Genomic DNA, 14,869 nt, shown 5'->3' with positions numbered 1-14,869 from the left:
AGAAAATATTCTATTTAGCGCCAAATATACCGAATCTCCCAAAACTGCCAAAACCCTTTATTCCGCCGCGCCCTCGTTCGTTCTCCGACCACCTCCACCTCTATCGATAGGTTCAGTTCGATTAGTTTTCTCTTCTAATTCAACTGTATTTGACCGGGGGGAGAAATGGCGGTAGACAAGAACAAGCTCGAAGGGGAAGCTTGTATTCTTCGATTTTACAAGATTGTGCTTTCCTGGGATTATCTTCGCATCCTTAAAGAATCCGAGGTATCGCATTCCCTACTCTCTTCCCTTTTCCTTTTTCTCCTCCAAATTTTTAGTGGGTTTTTGGGCATACACTATTGGTGCAAGTTGCGTTCTTAACTAGCCTTACTGAATCACTATCCCGCAAATTCTAGGACGCACAAGTTTTTTTTTTCAACATTTTGATTTGATGATGGACATGGATTGATTATCAACTCTAGTTCTTTGTATTTGAGCATCCATTAAGGTTTTCTCACTTTTTTTTATAAATTGTTTAGAAGCGGAACTACGATAAGAAGATCGGAGAAGGTGGTGGTGTGGGATTGAAGAAAGTGAAGGACACATATACAGATGTTGATGACTATCTCAACACTTTTGATCCTTTACTTTTTGAGGAGGTCAAAGCTCTGATATCTCAAGGAGAGGACGAGGAAAAAGGTGTTCTTTATTTTCCAGCATTTGGTTTATGATAATTTCAATTTTCTTTTCTTTGTTTCTTTGCATTAAAGTTTTGAATATCTGGAGTCTTGATTGAGGTTTCTTTCCAGTTTGATTGTGCCCAGGGAAGTAAATTTATTTGCTTCATTGTTGTGGATGGAACTTGTTTAAATATTTCCATGATTTATTTTTCGTTGGCTTCAATCAAGGAGACTCATAGTTCTAATAATATTTTTTTAAGCATACAGCGACTGCGTGGCAGCAAGCAATCATAGCAGAATGCAGTGAAGTCAATGGATTTTATCTACCTACGGTTATATGTTCTGATGCCGATGCAATATCACAAAATGATATTCTGTTGCTTTCAAACAAGAAGGTTCTTTAGATGTCTAATTTCCTTTTCTGAATTAGATTGAGATCTGAGAATTTAGTCTCTCTCATTTGCGTTTCATTGACACGGCACCTTAAATTTGTTAGTTTACCAGAAATTCATGTCTACCACTGATTTGGTTACCAACTTAACAATGTGTCCATTGCTTTCACAGTTTGGTGAGGGTAAAGAATTACCAACTGCATATGCTTTTGCCCTAGTTGAGCATCGTCAACAAGATAAGCTAAGATTGCGGTTATATTTAAGTGGAGAAGTTAAAAGGTTCGATACAGATGATGTCCAAACCTGCGCAAGACTTTTAAATATGCTTCCACTTGTTTGTGAAGTTCAAAAGTATTTATATGTTCTGAAGGTAAATCTACTTGTAGAAGCTTACTGTCAATTTTATCTTTATGGTCTTTTACTGCCAGCTGTTGATCATTTGTCCTATAATCAGTGCTTGGAGCAATCTAATATTCAATTGTGAAAGTGGGATTTCAGAACCACTTGTTTACTCTGGTCATGTTTCAGAGATTACTTCTGATTCTCTCCTAATGATATTCAACATTTCTCATGGCTGTTGAATATCCTTCATTTAGTTAATGATGCTCAAATGTTTGGTCGCTACTTTTGTTTTTGACCAACTTAAAAAATAAATTGTCCAGATTTGCAGCTTATCGACTATACTCCGTGAATATGTTGCCCTGAGATCCATATGCTCTCTGCCATTCAAGGATTTGATATTAACTGCAGTGGACATTGACAGCAAAACTGAAGATCGTGCTTGGAAAATTTCTAGATCCTTGACCAATTTTATCGAATCCAATCACAATAAATCTCAGCTAGAGGCCATAAACGTGAGCTTCTCAGCAACTCGGTTTTGACTTTGTTGGCCCTCCGCAGTATAAATTTCTTTCAATATATGCCAACTATAAGCATTAGTTTAAATTGGCTGTAAATCAGTTCTTGTCATCTTATAGAACAGTTAGCTTTTTCTGTTTCTAACTTTCTGAAGCTCTTCTTTGTTGTTGAGTCTATACGTACCATGCTAAGTTAGTGATTAGTTTGGGTTTTTTTGTTTTTTGACAGTAAAAATGTTGAATAATGAATCTAATGTGATTAGTAGTTTGTTATAATACAATAAAGCCTGGATATGTCACTAAGAAAAAAAATACCTGCAAGGACGTGGATATCATACACATTTGATAATATTTATTTTTTCAAATAAATCCAACAATGATAAAATTGATGCCTTTTCTCCTCATGCTTACTTTAGATATTGAATTTTCTCCATGTGAACAGGCAGGTCTCTCACGGAAACCCTTTGTCTTGATACAGGTTTGACTCGTAATTTATTCTCTTAAATGTGGAATTCAGTCCTTATTTTTCTTTCCTGCAGTACCATGCGTATTAAATGCACAATCATATCTGAATTTTTGATGCAGATGTGAAATTCAAAAACAATTTTCCAAATGCTATAGTTGATAAATGTTCCATCATCTTTATCTTATTGATCACTTGTTTTGATACTGTCTTGGATAATTCATGTGTTATTACCTGCCGCTGTCTTTGACATGATATTCCAGTAATGCAAATAATGGCTTGGACCAGTTTATAAAAGTTTATAAAAATGAACTTGTTTTAGGGACCCCCAGGTACAGGAAAAACGCAAACCATCCTTGGGCTCCTCAGTGCCATTTTGCATGCCACCCCAGCTAGGGTACAGGCTAACAAGTAAGAATCTTGTTTGGCCATTCTTTGTCTCCTGATTGCTTTGGAGAGCAGAAGCATGGAATGAGAAATTGGTGATTCTGTGCATTTCAAGTATGAATTATTTGACCTCTTTATTACATGCAGGGGAAATTTGGCTGGATTAAAACTAGGGCCACAATTACCGATTCAAGAAAAGTATGTTTGATCTTGGCTTATCAGTTCACTAATGTGTTATAGTTTTTTGAGTGAATTTTGCGGGTGATTATTGTGCGTGAGCAATGTTTTGTATGTGTATAGACATATTTTTGTATTTTCATTTTTCGCTGGTATACTTTAGCATTGTGTTACTGTTCTAATCATCATAACACGAACTTCCTTTATTTTCTTGGGAATGAATCCATACCTCTTTGACACGATTTATTTCATCAACAATGAAATAACTGATTTTTCAACCACTGGTGGAAAAAAGCTTAATGAAAATAACACTTTTTGTGGCTAAGCAAATATATTAAACAAATTATTCGGTTCATGGTGAATTGTTGCATGAAATAACCTTCTACGGCTAAGGGATGAACTTCATAAGTTGGTAAACACACTCCATGGACTGTACGCATACTTGGAAAACAGCTCTCCACAGATGCTATAGCACCAAACCTTTTTGATTTGCAGATACAAGCATTGGGAAAAAGCATCTCCGTGGTTATATGGCATCAATCCTCGAGATCAAATCATGCCCATAAATGGTGATGATGGATTTTTCCCCACATCTGGCAATGAGTTTGTGAGAGTCGCCGCTCTTACCAGAGCATTGATTATGATTATTTTGCAAATTTACATTCTCAAACTTTTAAACCGACATGCAGAAACCAGAAGTGGTCAAGTCCAGCCGCAAATATCGTGTTCGTGTTTTAGTTTGTGCTCCATCAAATTCTGCTCTGGATGAGATTGTCTTGCGTCTTTTAAATACTGGTTAGGTTTCTATTGAATCCTTCATTTGTTTCATTATATTATATGGATTCACTATCTTGATTGCGGCCATGGTTGATTGCTTGAGTAACAACAGGCTTTAGGGGAGCTGATATAATCATCCTAAACTTTCTAAAACTGGTCCATAATACAAAACTGGGAAATAATTAGAAGGTAAGCTTATACAAATATTCTGTGATGGCTTTGTGGTGGTAAGGCTGCTGCGTCAATGCTGTCAATTTCTGGTTGTGACCCTATTATTGATGGTCAAGAAGCTTAACACCAACTTTACTCTTACTTGAAAAGCTGATATAAGAAGATCAAACATTCCTACATCACCCCGTTTGGTCATACACCATTGCCTAATTTTCTTCCAAGCTATTGATTTGCACAAAGCAAGTGGGTTTGATGTTCAAATTTCAATTCTGAGTTCTGAAAAGTATTTGGTTCTCTCAACTTCTTTAGAATGCTGCATAATGACTGTAGTGGAATTAGCAAGTTAGTCATTAGTAGCTTAGCATAGGATTTGTATGGGTACTTTTGTTGTGGAATGAGTGTCGTTTTCATATTTATAAGCGCTGTTGTAACTGACTCTGGTCTGTTGAGACTTCTCATTTCCCCATTTGATCAGACAAATTTCTTTGCCGTAGCTATCCGTCCTTTAAAATTTAATGTAGCCACTTGAATGGAATTATGTGACCTCCAAGCAAGAAATTTCAGTTATGCTTTTTATGTTACTTTTTTGTTTGCATGACAGGAATTCATGATGAAAGTGACCGTGCATACAGCCCTAAAATTGTGCGCATAGGTCTTAAACCCCACCATTCAGTCCATGCCGTCTCTATGGATTACTTAGTACGCAATCAGTCACTATTAATTTTGAAGATTTCCTAATTAGTTAATACATTAATTTATGTAAAACATGCTTGTTTGAGGCATAGAAATGGTTATATTGTAGGTAGAACAAAAACTTGCTAGCATGGACTTTCAAGCTAGCGACAAGCATAAGCAAGGAGGCATGTTGAAGGATAAAGACAGTATCCGTGCTTCTATACTAGATGAAGCAGTCATTGTATATTTCTTTTATCTTTCATGTTCATCTATAAATTTTCTTTGCTCTGTTGAGATACAATATGCAAATAAAGTTGGTTGTTGCCAGGTATTCTCCACTTTGAGCTTCAGCGGTTCAGCTCTTTTCAGTAAATTGAATCGTGGTTTTGATGTTGTGATAATCGATGAAGCCGCTCAAGCCGTAAGCTAATTGTCTCGTGAACTTAAAATGTGTCTCATTTTATTACTCATTGACACACTCAAACAGAAGTTACTAAATGTACCTTTGTAGCCGGATAAGTCGAATTTCTTTGTGCATGGGTATAATGAGATGTTTTAGCGATTTGGGTCAATTGTTTTTGCCGAGCAAAGGCTAACGCCAGTTTGCTGGCAATGAAACTTCTTACATGATGTTTACTTTTTTGCAGCATGCACATTGTTTTTTTGAAATTTTTTATTGTTTGTTTCTTTTAATTAGTTATTTGTCTATTTGAAAATTGTACTAGTATGACATGTTTCCCAGTTAGTGTTAGTTCACGTAGAATCAGACAAAAGGGGGAGGACGGTGGGTTATGCACCTCTTTCTAATTTTATGAGGCCTGTTGTGCTCGGGGAATTGCTTAGATCCGATTATTATTAAAAATGACAAGCTTTAATAACTTGTTTTGTTGACCACTTTTACTTAAAGCAAAGCACTCATTGATGCAGCCAAGCAGATAAATTTGCGATTCTTAGCAGTGCTGGGCTGTTATTTGTTTTTCATTTGTGCTAGCATACAAAAGCAACTTATAAAAAATGCGCAAAATAAATGAGAAGGTATTTTAGAGGTAAGAAGGTGGTGTGATTCTTCAAGTCTTGTCCTCTTCCCCAAGAATTGGATCTGTTACAAGACTTTGGAATCCAAATATCCCAACAACCACTACACATAATTTGAGCTGGACCACCAGGAACTCAAGCTCCACGTTGATTAGCCCAAGTCTTGATTGCATGCACGTAGTTCCACACACTAGTCATTGTACATGGCTAGGACTAGGAATACAAATATTTTATATACGTCAGTTTTCTTATGAATCTTTTCACTTAATCATGTGCGAGGAAGATCAGTTTAGAATGTATGGCTGAAGAACTTACTCCTGACATGTTTGTTAGAGCTTGAAGAGTCACTTAGCTTTGGATAATAAGGGGCTAATTGACAAGTGTTTTCTCTGTTCTTCTTAAATCTTAGCTAAGTCTGTTGTTTTGCTATTTCATCTGCTTTGTTGCCTATTCTGCTTAGAGTATCCTCTGCTCTTCAACTCGTGTACTCTATTGTTTTTTCTCACACTTCTTCATAAACTCATCCAGTCATTATATATATATTGTTTTCTTTGTTGCTGGATGTTGTTCTTAATAAAGTTAACATTGTAAAATAAGATCAGTAAGCTTGTTATCATCCATCATGTTTACATATCTGCATCTAACAGCTAGTTTCTTTCTTTTCAATATACTGATTAAGTTAATGATATTTTTAATATGTTGAACTTTCAAATAATTATATTTAATGTGGCATAAATTTGTATTAGAATGTCTTAGCAATATCATTTGGTTTATGTTTCATGACAGGTGGAGCCAGCAACACTCATCCCACTGGCTAATGGATGCAAACAAGTATTCTTGGTATGCGCTCTCCTATGTTTCTCTGAATTAGGAAATTAAACAAAGGAAGTTTTGTAGATTCCCAAACTCTTTACTAAAAGTTGAATGCAAGAAAAAAAACCTCGAAAGTTCTTTGTGGCTGTGGTCCTATGGGATAAACTTTCTATCTGGTTGATTGTGATCATCCACGCTAATTACCATATTTGGCTCACCTCCTAATCAATATACCGATTCATGTAGTTTGTTTGTGCTAGATGATATACTACATGAGAAAGATTATGCGAATGTGACTATTAATTTTTGTCTTTTGATTCTAGGTGGGAGATCCAGTTCAGTTGCCAGCAACTGTAATTTCCCCAGTGGCAGAAAAATTTGGGTAAGGGCGGCATTTTGTGTTTACTTGTTTTATCTTAAATCAACGTGATTTAGTCAGACGGACATTTCTTTTCTGGGAACTCTAGTTGAGAAAAGTTGCTAAAGAATGAATAAAAGACTTTCCTGAACTTTTACAGATATGGAATGAGCTTATTTAAAAGATTCCAGAGGGCTGGTTATCCAGTACAGATGCTGAAGACCCAATATCGCATGCATCCTGAGGTCTCTGCTATTCTTTAATTCTCTTTTTTCTCTTTGGTGACAGTTACAATTTGTTATTTATAGTCCTTGTGGAAATTCAGAAGCTGTGCGCATAACATTTAACAGAGTAGAAAAGGTGTAGTTTTTTTAATTTTCCATCATCAAAATTTTTCGGCAGCTGTGAAATTGTAATACTAAGTAACTAACCTCTTGAGTTTATTTTGACCAATCTTATTCAAAATATCTTTGAAATGTGCAGAGATACTCAGTTGCAGATAGGAGCTTAGAGTTGGTTCCAATTTTTTTTGACTTGTAATTGTTCTTTTCATTAGTTAATTTTCACGGTTGATGAATCATTCATATTCTGCAATTGTTAATATCGCTTGAGATGAGTCATATGGTTTACATTTCTTTAGTTTTACATATGTGCGAGATTTTCCTTTATCTTTCGCTATTATCATTATTATTTCCATGAATTAAATTAATCACGATCACCAGTTGAAATAACTGGACTGTTGGAACCAATAAACCACAGCCTATAGCTTTGTAGGATCTGTTTAATAAACATTCCTTGAATTTGTTTACTGATTTGTGACTAGGTTTAGCGGATAAAATGCACCGTCTCAGCTGTAATTGAACTGTTTGTACAGATAAGGAGCTTCCCTTCCAGGGAGTTTTATAATGATGGATTGGAGGATGGCCCTGATGTCAAATACCTGACAAAGCGCCCGTGGCATGGATTTAGTTGCTTTGGGCCTTTTTGCTTCTTTGACATACATGAGGGGAAAGAGTCTCAACCATCGGGAAGTGGTTCGTGGGTAAATGTTGACGAGGTTGAATTCGTCCTCGTCATGTACAGCAAATTGGTGAGTAGATACCCTGAGCTGAAGACTAGTTCTCGACTTGCAATAATATCACCATATAGACATCAAGTCAAGCTTTTCAGAGAATCTTTTCAAAACACTTTTGGTGTGGAGTCGGACAAAGTTGTAGACATTAATACTGTTGATGGATTTCAGGTAATTTATATATTATGTGACGATCATGCATGAGGCAGTCTTTTCTCTAGCCATTTTTGTGTACTTTAGTTATAAGTGTAATGAATTGATAAGAAACTCTCCAGGGTCGTGAAAAAGATGTTGCTATATTTTCTTGTGTTCGGGCAAGTAAAGAGGGAGGCATTGGGTTTGTTGCTGATTTTAGACGAATGAATGTTGGTATTACTCGTGCAAGGTCTTCTGTTCTGGTATGGCTTGTTTTTTTTAAAAAAGATCAATCGATTGAATTTGTATTATTACACCATAAAGGTGGTTTCTTTTAATGATACTAGGTCGTGGGTTCTGCATCAACACTGAAAAGAGATGGTCACTGGAAGAACCTGGTCACAAGTGCCGAGGAAAGAAATGTATTATTCAAGGTAGCTATCTCACTTAAATTACTATCTTTACAATTTTTGCTTCCTCTCGAATTCCATTTTTTAAGGCCATCATTTGCATCAGTTTGGTTAGTGATTGATTTGGTTAAATGTTTAGGTTGAAGAAGTTCAAATTCTCTAGAGAATTGGTTGGGAATAGTTTATGTTCAGGCAAAAGTCTCAACCATTTTTCAAGTTCGATAAATTTTTCAAAGAAACAAGATATATTAGAGATATGGGGAGGTTAGGACTAAACTTTCAAGATTATTTAGTTGGGAGGTAAGAACTGAATTTTAAGATTGTTTGGCCATGTTCAACATCAACCGTTGGGCTCAGTGAGACAGAGAGTGACCGGTAAGCTGGCATAATATGAACATATTAAACATTTATTGATTCTGGTATCAACTAGGAACATCAACTGTAGGGCTCAATTTAAAAGAAGAGAGTGACAAATAATTTGTCACGAGATGAACTTATTAAACGTGAGTTAAGTGATTTTGGTATTGCTTATCCTACAATTTTCAGACAGAATAATTAAGAAGTGAGGTTTAGGTAACCGAATCAAATTTGTTTGGGATTTAGGGTTGAATAATGAAATAGAAGCATTTGAGTCCCCTCTATAACTGGAGGCATTTGTAATCACCACCACCATGGTTTCAAGTCATAAAACTTAAATTGTTTGGATTTTAGATCCTTGAAAGCTCAAAGCTTTTCTATATTCCAAAATCTAATACATGCAATTGAATTTAACAAATGATGAGGCTCCCCTTTTTTTCTGACATTCCAGTTTTAGAAAAAAGGACTGATGCTAAACCGCCCTGCAATCTCAGGTTTCCAAGCCTTACACAGAGTTTTTCAGCGACTCTTCGCTTGAGCAAATGAAAGTAAAGGAATCCAAGTCAGAAAACCTTGAGGACCCTCCCGAAGATATGGACGTTGAAATTCCATTTTTCGGAAACACTGGCAGAGCTTATCAAGAACCTGAAGTTGACGACATGGTAGATGCCGGAGAGGGATATGCATATGAAGAGGACTTTGGTGAGGACTGAGTGTTGGAAATCCTTTTGCTGACATTTTCTTTCTGGTGCTTTGCCAATAACTGCGCATTGTTCGTTTAATTATTTGAGAGAAAATGGATTAGCATACACATTTAATTATTTTGATGAGGTGAGAATTGATAGCTTGCGTATGTGGGGCACGAGGAGAATTACTGAGACGTCCAGCTGTTGTTCTAACTTTCGGGCTAGGCGTCGGCCGACTTCGCTGAAAAAGTGCCAGTCGGTCAGCTTAGGCACAGACTTATCATCTAGGTGCCGCTTGCTTTCGAGATTTTTTTTTTCTTTTGGGTTTTTAGATTTAAAAGCCCAATAAATAAATTGGCATCTCATTTGTTGGCTTGTCCTAGCAATCAAAAGCCCAGTTTTATAGGTCATGAGGCCTAAATTAACGTCCAATAGGCAACAAGAAAACTCAGTCTGCAACTTGCGGTCTGTAGATTGTTTATTTTCTGTCGAATATTGTTTTATCTTCATCATTCGATTCAAGGGGAGAGTCTACAGTCTGTTGATATTTGACACTGTGGAATCCGCATTGCGGCACTGAGTCCCCGCTTAGGCAGATTAGGCGTTAGACGCCTCTGACTAGTCTCTTAACGAATTTGAAAACCTTGGACGGGCCCACCGTGAACGAGTTTCCGTCTCATAAGATCTTGTTGCTGACGATAGATATTGAAGGTTTTAGGTTTCATCTGGTTGCTTATGATAGATGTCGAAGGTTTTAGGTTTCTGACCTTTATTAAAAAAATAAATTATGTGAACTTCACTAAAAATAATAATATACATACATTTTGTTTCCTTGATTTGCTAATAAGAATCAAATGTCTTGTATCATGAAATTTGAGAACTTGGTGGAATAGAACTTAAGGTGTATTTAATTCGTTAGCAAGGAAATCTTAGATTTGAACAAAGCTTTCAAACCTTTGTGGCATTCTAGTTCTTGCCTCTCATATTCAATGTAAAGACTCGCAAGTTTTGTCTTTCCTCTTTTGGCTATATATAATATATGGTGGCTTCAATAAAACTTTCGAAATGATGTTAGGTAATAGCGATGGGTCGGGTCAAGTGAAGAGTCTCAAAATATATTTCTTTCGTCAATTAATTGTTTAACTCTAAGATATCATTTGATAGGTACAATAAGATAATTGACAGATATAACGACAGACATATTTAATTATAAAGTACTGCTTGATACGTGTGAAAGTCGATAATATATGTTTTGTTCGGCGTAAGTCATTAACGGGAACAAGTCGATGATTTTTTTATTTGGAAAAAGTGGTAGGTCTTATTCCAATTGATCCCTACCAATAATGTAGTCCTGCTTTGCGGAGGAGGAATTAACTTAACATCCATGCGTACATTCATATAAAAAGAAGAGTAGGTTTCTTGTTAGACGGTTTCACGAATCTTTTTTTATGAGACGGATCAACCCTACCGATATTCACAATAAAAAATAATACTCTTAACATAAAAAGTAATATGTTTTCATGGATGACCCAAATAAGAGGTCTGTATCACAAAATACGATCCGTGAGACCGTCGCACACTAATTTTTACTTAAAAATAATGAGCATTAGCAGACAAAAGGAAACTACTTTGGATTTTTCAAAAACAAAGGATGAAAAGTAAAACAACCTAGCTGTTTTTTTTCTTTTCCGGAAAAAAAATACTACTTTCTACAATGGACTAGTAAAAAGCAACATATAATCTTTTTATTTTTGAAAAATCAATTTATTCGGGTGGACCCGGCGGCTAATTAGAGTTCCCACGGACTAAAAGAGAGGCTGCTGGATTAGAAATATTCAATAAATGAAATAGCTTTTTTTTTTTTTCTAAATTAAATACTTACGAATTAACTCACTTTTTGGATATATGAGATATAATTTAATGTAGTTGTTACACAAGAAAATAATATATCACTTAAAAATCAGCTATCGAAGTACATAATAATTTATAAGTATGTGCATGGTTATTTAATTTACCTAAATTAAAGAAGCTGTGTTCGAGGAAAATGGAAAAAAAAAAGTAGGTAGGAGATTAGAATTGATTATTTCAATGGGTGTGAAAGTAATCATTCTATTTAATCAATATTATTATTAAATATATATAGGGTTATATGTACAGAAGAAGCTAGAAAAAACGAATAGTCTTATTGAGTGTGCGTGAGCTGCTGCCAAATATGGACCTATTTACCGACTTTTAATATTGGATAATTGAATAAAATGATCCGATAATATTTATAACACAAATTAAAATTATTTATATTAAAAATTCGCATATGTTAATGCTCAAAAAATAAAAAAAATTAAAATAAATAATTGTTTAAGCTGTCGAGGATAATCTATTCAATGCATGCACCTTATTATGTACAATATTTTTTTAATAATTAATTTGATTTATATTTAAATAAAATTAATTTCATTATTGTAAAAATTAATAACTAATCTACAATTTGAAATTATTATATATTGCAATTTGTTTTTATTATATTTAAATAAAAGTCATATCATAATTGTAAAAATTATGCAAGAGATTAAATTATAATTTAAAAAAATAAATTTTAAAAAATAAGAAAAAACAATAATAGACCATGATACCAAATCTTTTGGTTGTATATGTGAGTGTGTGGAGTTTTGATATGTTGCACACTTATCGTATATATTTATGTGAGCACCGATTAGATGTAAGTCATTTATTGGATACGAAGAAATATAGAAAAATTGATCATACAATAAATATATGATACATCATCATCGATATTAACATAAATTTATACAATAAGTATACAACATACCAAAAATCTATATATATCAACACTTCCTTTACTAAAAGTGATTCCATGTCATGTGAAAATCAATGTGAATTAAAACACCAAAAGCAAAACGAAAAAAAAAATCATAATATATAAAAAAATTCAAACGTGTCAATCTAGTACAACTTTAATATAACCACGTAATCTATCCCAATGATCCTCTCCTCCCTGTATAAATAATTAAAAGGCATCCACAATTTTCTTTAAGGTGTGATTGATTAATTCAAAATGAATCACCAGAAGATAGCTCTCCTAATCTTCTTGCCGCTTCTCTTCATCCAAACCCGTGCAATATTCTTCAACATCCGCAACAACTGCCCCTACACAGTCTGGGCTGCCTCCCTCCCCGGTGGAGGCCGCCGCCTCGACAGCGGTCAGACGTGGACGCTCGGCTTCCCCAAAGGACCGGGACGCGCCAAAATCTGGGCCCGAACGAACTGCACCTTCAACGCATCGGGCCGCGGCAGATGCCTCACCGGAGACTGTAACGGCCTGCTCCAATGCCAGACATACGGGACCCCACCCACGACCCTCGCGGAATATGGGCTCAACAGCTTCGCGTACAAAGACTACTACGACATCTCCCTTTTACAAGGATTCAACGTGCCGATGCAGTTCCAGCCCACCTCGAACGGGTGCACCCGCTCCTTGAGATGCACGGCGGACATCACGGGGCAGTGCCCGAATGCACTCAAGGCTCCCGGGGGCTGCAATAACCCGTGCACGGTGTACAAGACGACGGAATATTGCTGCCACTCGGGGCCGTGCCGGCCGACGAATCTGTCCAGGTTTTTCAAGTTGAGGTGCCGCGATGCTTTCACGTATCCGGAGGATGACCCCACCAGCACTGTTACATGCCCCGCCGGAACGAGTTATCGGGTTGTATTCTGCCCTTAGAGAGCTTATTATCGAGTAGTTATTATTATTAATTTTTGTCGCAATAATAATGCTTAAAAAAAATGTGTGGTTACTTTAATAATTTACATAGTATAATAATAAATAAGGTTTCAGATTGTATTTAGACTGTATGATGTATATTCATACAACATGTGACCAGAGTTTATCATTTTATTGAACATATAATTGATCGTTGTGTTCATGACTAATGTATCTCGTAGCAGTCAGTAATCATTATTTCTTTATAGAATTTGGTAAGATTTGGATTGATTACCGACAAAAATGGTTTAACCAAATTTAATTCAGATTGTTTTGTGTTGTACTCTGTTGAGATTTTTCATATTGATTATATAAAATTTATGTTTTTATGTTGCGAATGTTTATTCTTATGATGAAAATAGTGAGTTAAAATATCTCACATCAGTTAATAGAGTTTTTTTTAGAGTTGTATATATGAATTTGAACAATATTTTTTTATTTTTTTAAGTTAGTTTTTGATGTTGAGTTGAGTCGAGTTGAATCCAAATCTCAATTTTAACAATTCAATGCTGAGTTCAAGACATGAGAAAGAGAGATCGAAATATTCGGGAAAGAAATTTCTTTTTTAATGACTATGTTTCTGAAGAAAGTATGATAAATTAGTTTTCGAATAGGTCTCTTATAAGACGATCTCACGAATCTTTATATGTGAGACGGATCAACTCTACCGATATTCACAATAAAAAGTAATACGCTTAGCATAAAAAGTAATATTTTTTCATTGATGATCTAAATAAAAGATCTGTCTTACAAAATACGATCCGTGAGACCGTCACACACAATTTTTTTGCCTTAGTTTTCAATTAAACTCTCAATTCAACAAACCGAAAGTCTGTCATCTTGAATAGATTTCCTGGCAGAATTATTTCGCCAAGCCAATCAAATAATTCAAGATGGATTTTACGGAATATTGTAAGAGATATCATCTAAATAAAAGTCGCTGAGCTGCTACGCGTACAAGTTTGGTTAAAATCCACGTGGCTTGGTCGGCTAGCTCGAGAATTTTCAATGTTCAACTAGTGATAAAGATCTTAAATTCAGATTCTGAATGCTTTGAATATTCTTTCTGAATTAAGATCTTAAATTCATAGTTTACCTAATAATTTTGGAATTTTTTTTAAAAAAAAACTAATTTTACAAATAAAATTAAATTTACCTCTAAAATAAAAAAAGAAAAATGAATTTATTTTATTTTATTCAATTATTATTTATTTGTATTTTTATTTGTGGTCTTAAAATTTTCATATTAACTGTTATAGAAAAGTTATTTTACTAAATCTCATTTATAAATGAAATATAGATATAAGATACTACAAGTTGTTATTGTAAAAGTTTATCAAATTTATAGTTAATATATTCGTGTATAGATATTTCTCAAAATAAAGAATTTTAATATTTAATGTCTACCTACGTAAAATAAATACAATTCAAAATAATATTTTTATGTTCTTAAATATAGTATATTTTGCTAAAAAATTAATAGAAAGAAATAGAAAAATCTTACTTTCAATATAAATTTTTTATTATATTTTGAATTTTGTACCAATATTTAACAAAGAAATGGTAAATCAAAATTTTGCCCATGCCATTGCTTTTATACCCCCGACAAAGTCACAGCATTAGTATTATATTGAACATAACATTAGTATTATATTGAACAT

At 34.6% G+C, this 14,869-nt stretch overlaps 2 protein-coding genes across 2 annotated transcripts; both read left to right on the top strand.

Annotated features, from left to right (window-relative positions):
- The first annotated feature begins 14 nt into the window (after window positions 1–14).
- On the top strand, window positions 15–10,484 carry LOC140968611 (probable helicase MAGATAMA 3). The gene is made up of 21 exons (XM_073429629.1): window positions 15–267; window positions 522–681; window positions 930–1,057; window positions 1,227–1,424; window positions 1,717–1,908; window positions 2,354–2,389; window positions 2,697–2,785; window positions 2,909–2,959; window positions 3,434–3,545; window positions 3,628–3,733; window positions 4,488–4,585; window positions 4,689–4,802; window positions 4,890–4,982; window positions 6,383–6,436; window positions 6,733–6,791; window positions 6,928–7,012; window positions 7,642–8,010; window positions 8,115–8,237; window positions 8,322–8,408; window positions 9,236–9,622; window positions 10,329–10,484. The coding sequence occupies exons 1-20, from the start codon at window positions 166–168 to the stop codon at window positions 9,452–9,454; spliced, it is 2,475 nt and encodes an 824-aa protein (XP_073285730.1). The 5' UTR covers window positions 15–165; the 3' UTR covers window positions 9,455–9,622; window positions 10,329–10,484.
- Window positions 10,485–12,442: 1,958 nt separating this feature from the next.
- LOC140968447 (protein P21-like) lies at window positions 12,443–13,371 on the top strand. Its single transcript, XM_073429389.1, has one exon. The coding sequence runs from the start codon at window positions 12,501–12,503 to the stop codon at window positions 13,167–13,169; it is 669 nt and encodes a 222-aa protein (XP_073285490.1). The 5' UTR covers window positions 12,443–12,500; the 3' UTR covers window positions 13,170–13,371.
- The last annotated feature ends 1,498 nt before the right edge of the window (window positions 13,372–14,869 follow it).

Source organism: Primulina huaijiensis, unplaced genomic scaffold, assembly GCF_012295235.1.
Source record: "Primulina huaijiensis isolate GDHJ02 unplaced genomic scaffold, ASM1229523v2 scaffold37281, whole genome shotgun sequence".
Taxonomy (NCBI): Eukaryota; Viridiplantae; Streptophyta; class Magnoliopsida; order Lamiales; family Gesneriaceae; genus Primulina; species Primulina huaijiensis.
The sequence above is the reverse complement of the archived record's forward strand: the minus strand, read 5'-3'. Positions and strand labels throughout refer to the sequence as shown.

Bases quoted from the DNA above. Each gene is read 5' to 3' on its own strand.
- LOC140968611 (XM_073429629.1), top strand. From the start codon at position 166: ATGGCGGTAGACAAGAACAAGCTCGAAGGGGAAGCTTGTATTCTTCGA. The intron at 4,586-4,688 runs GTACGCAATCAG...GTTATATTGTAG, and splicing joins CCGTCTCTATGGATTACTTA to GTAGAACAAAAACTTGCTAG. The intron at 6,792-6,927 runs GTAAGGGCGGCA...GAACTTTTACAG, and splicing joins CCAGTGGCAGAAAAATTTGG to ATATGGAATGAGCTTATTTA.
- LOC140968447 (XM_073429389.1), top strand. From the start codon at position 12,501: ATGAATCACCAGAAGATAGCTCTCCTAATCTTCTTGCCGCTTCTCTTC.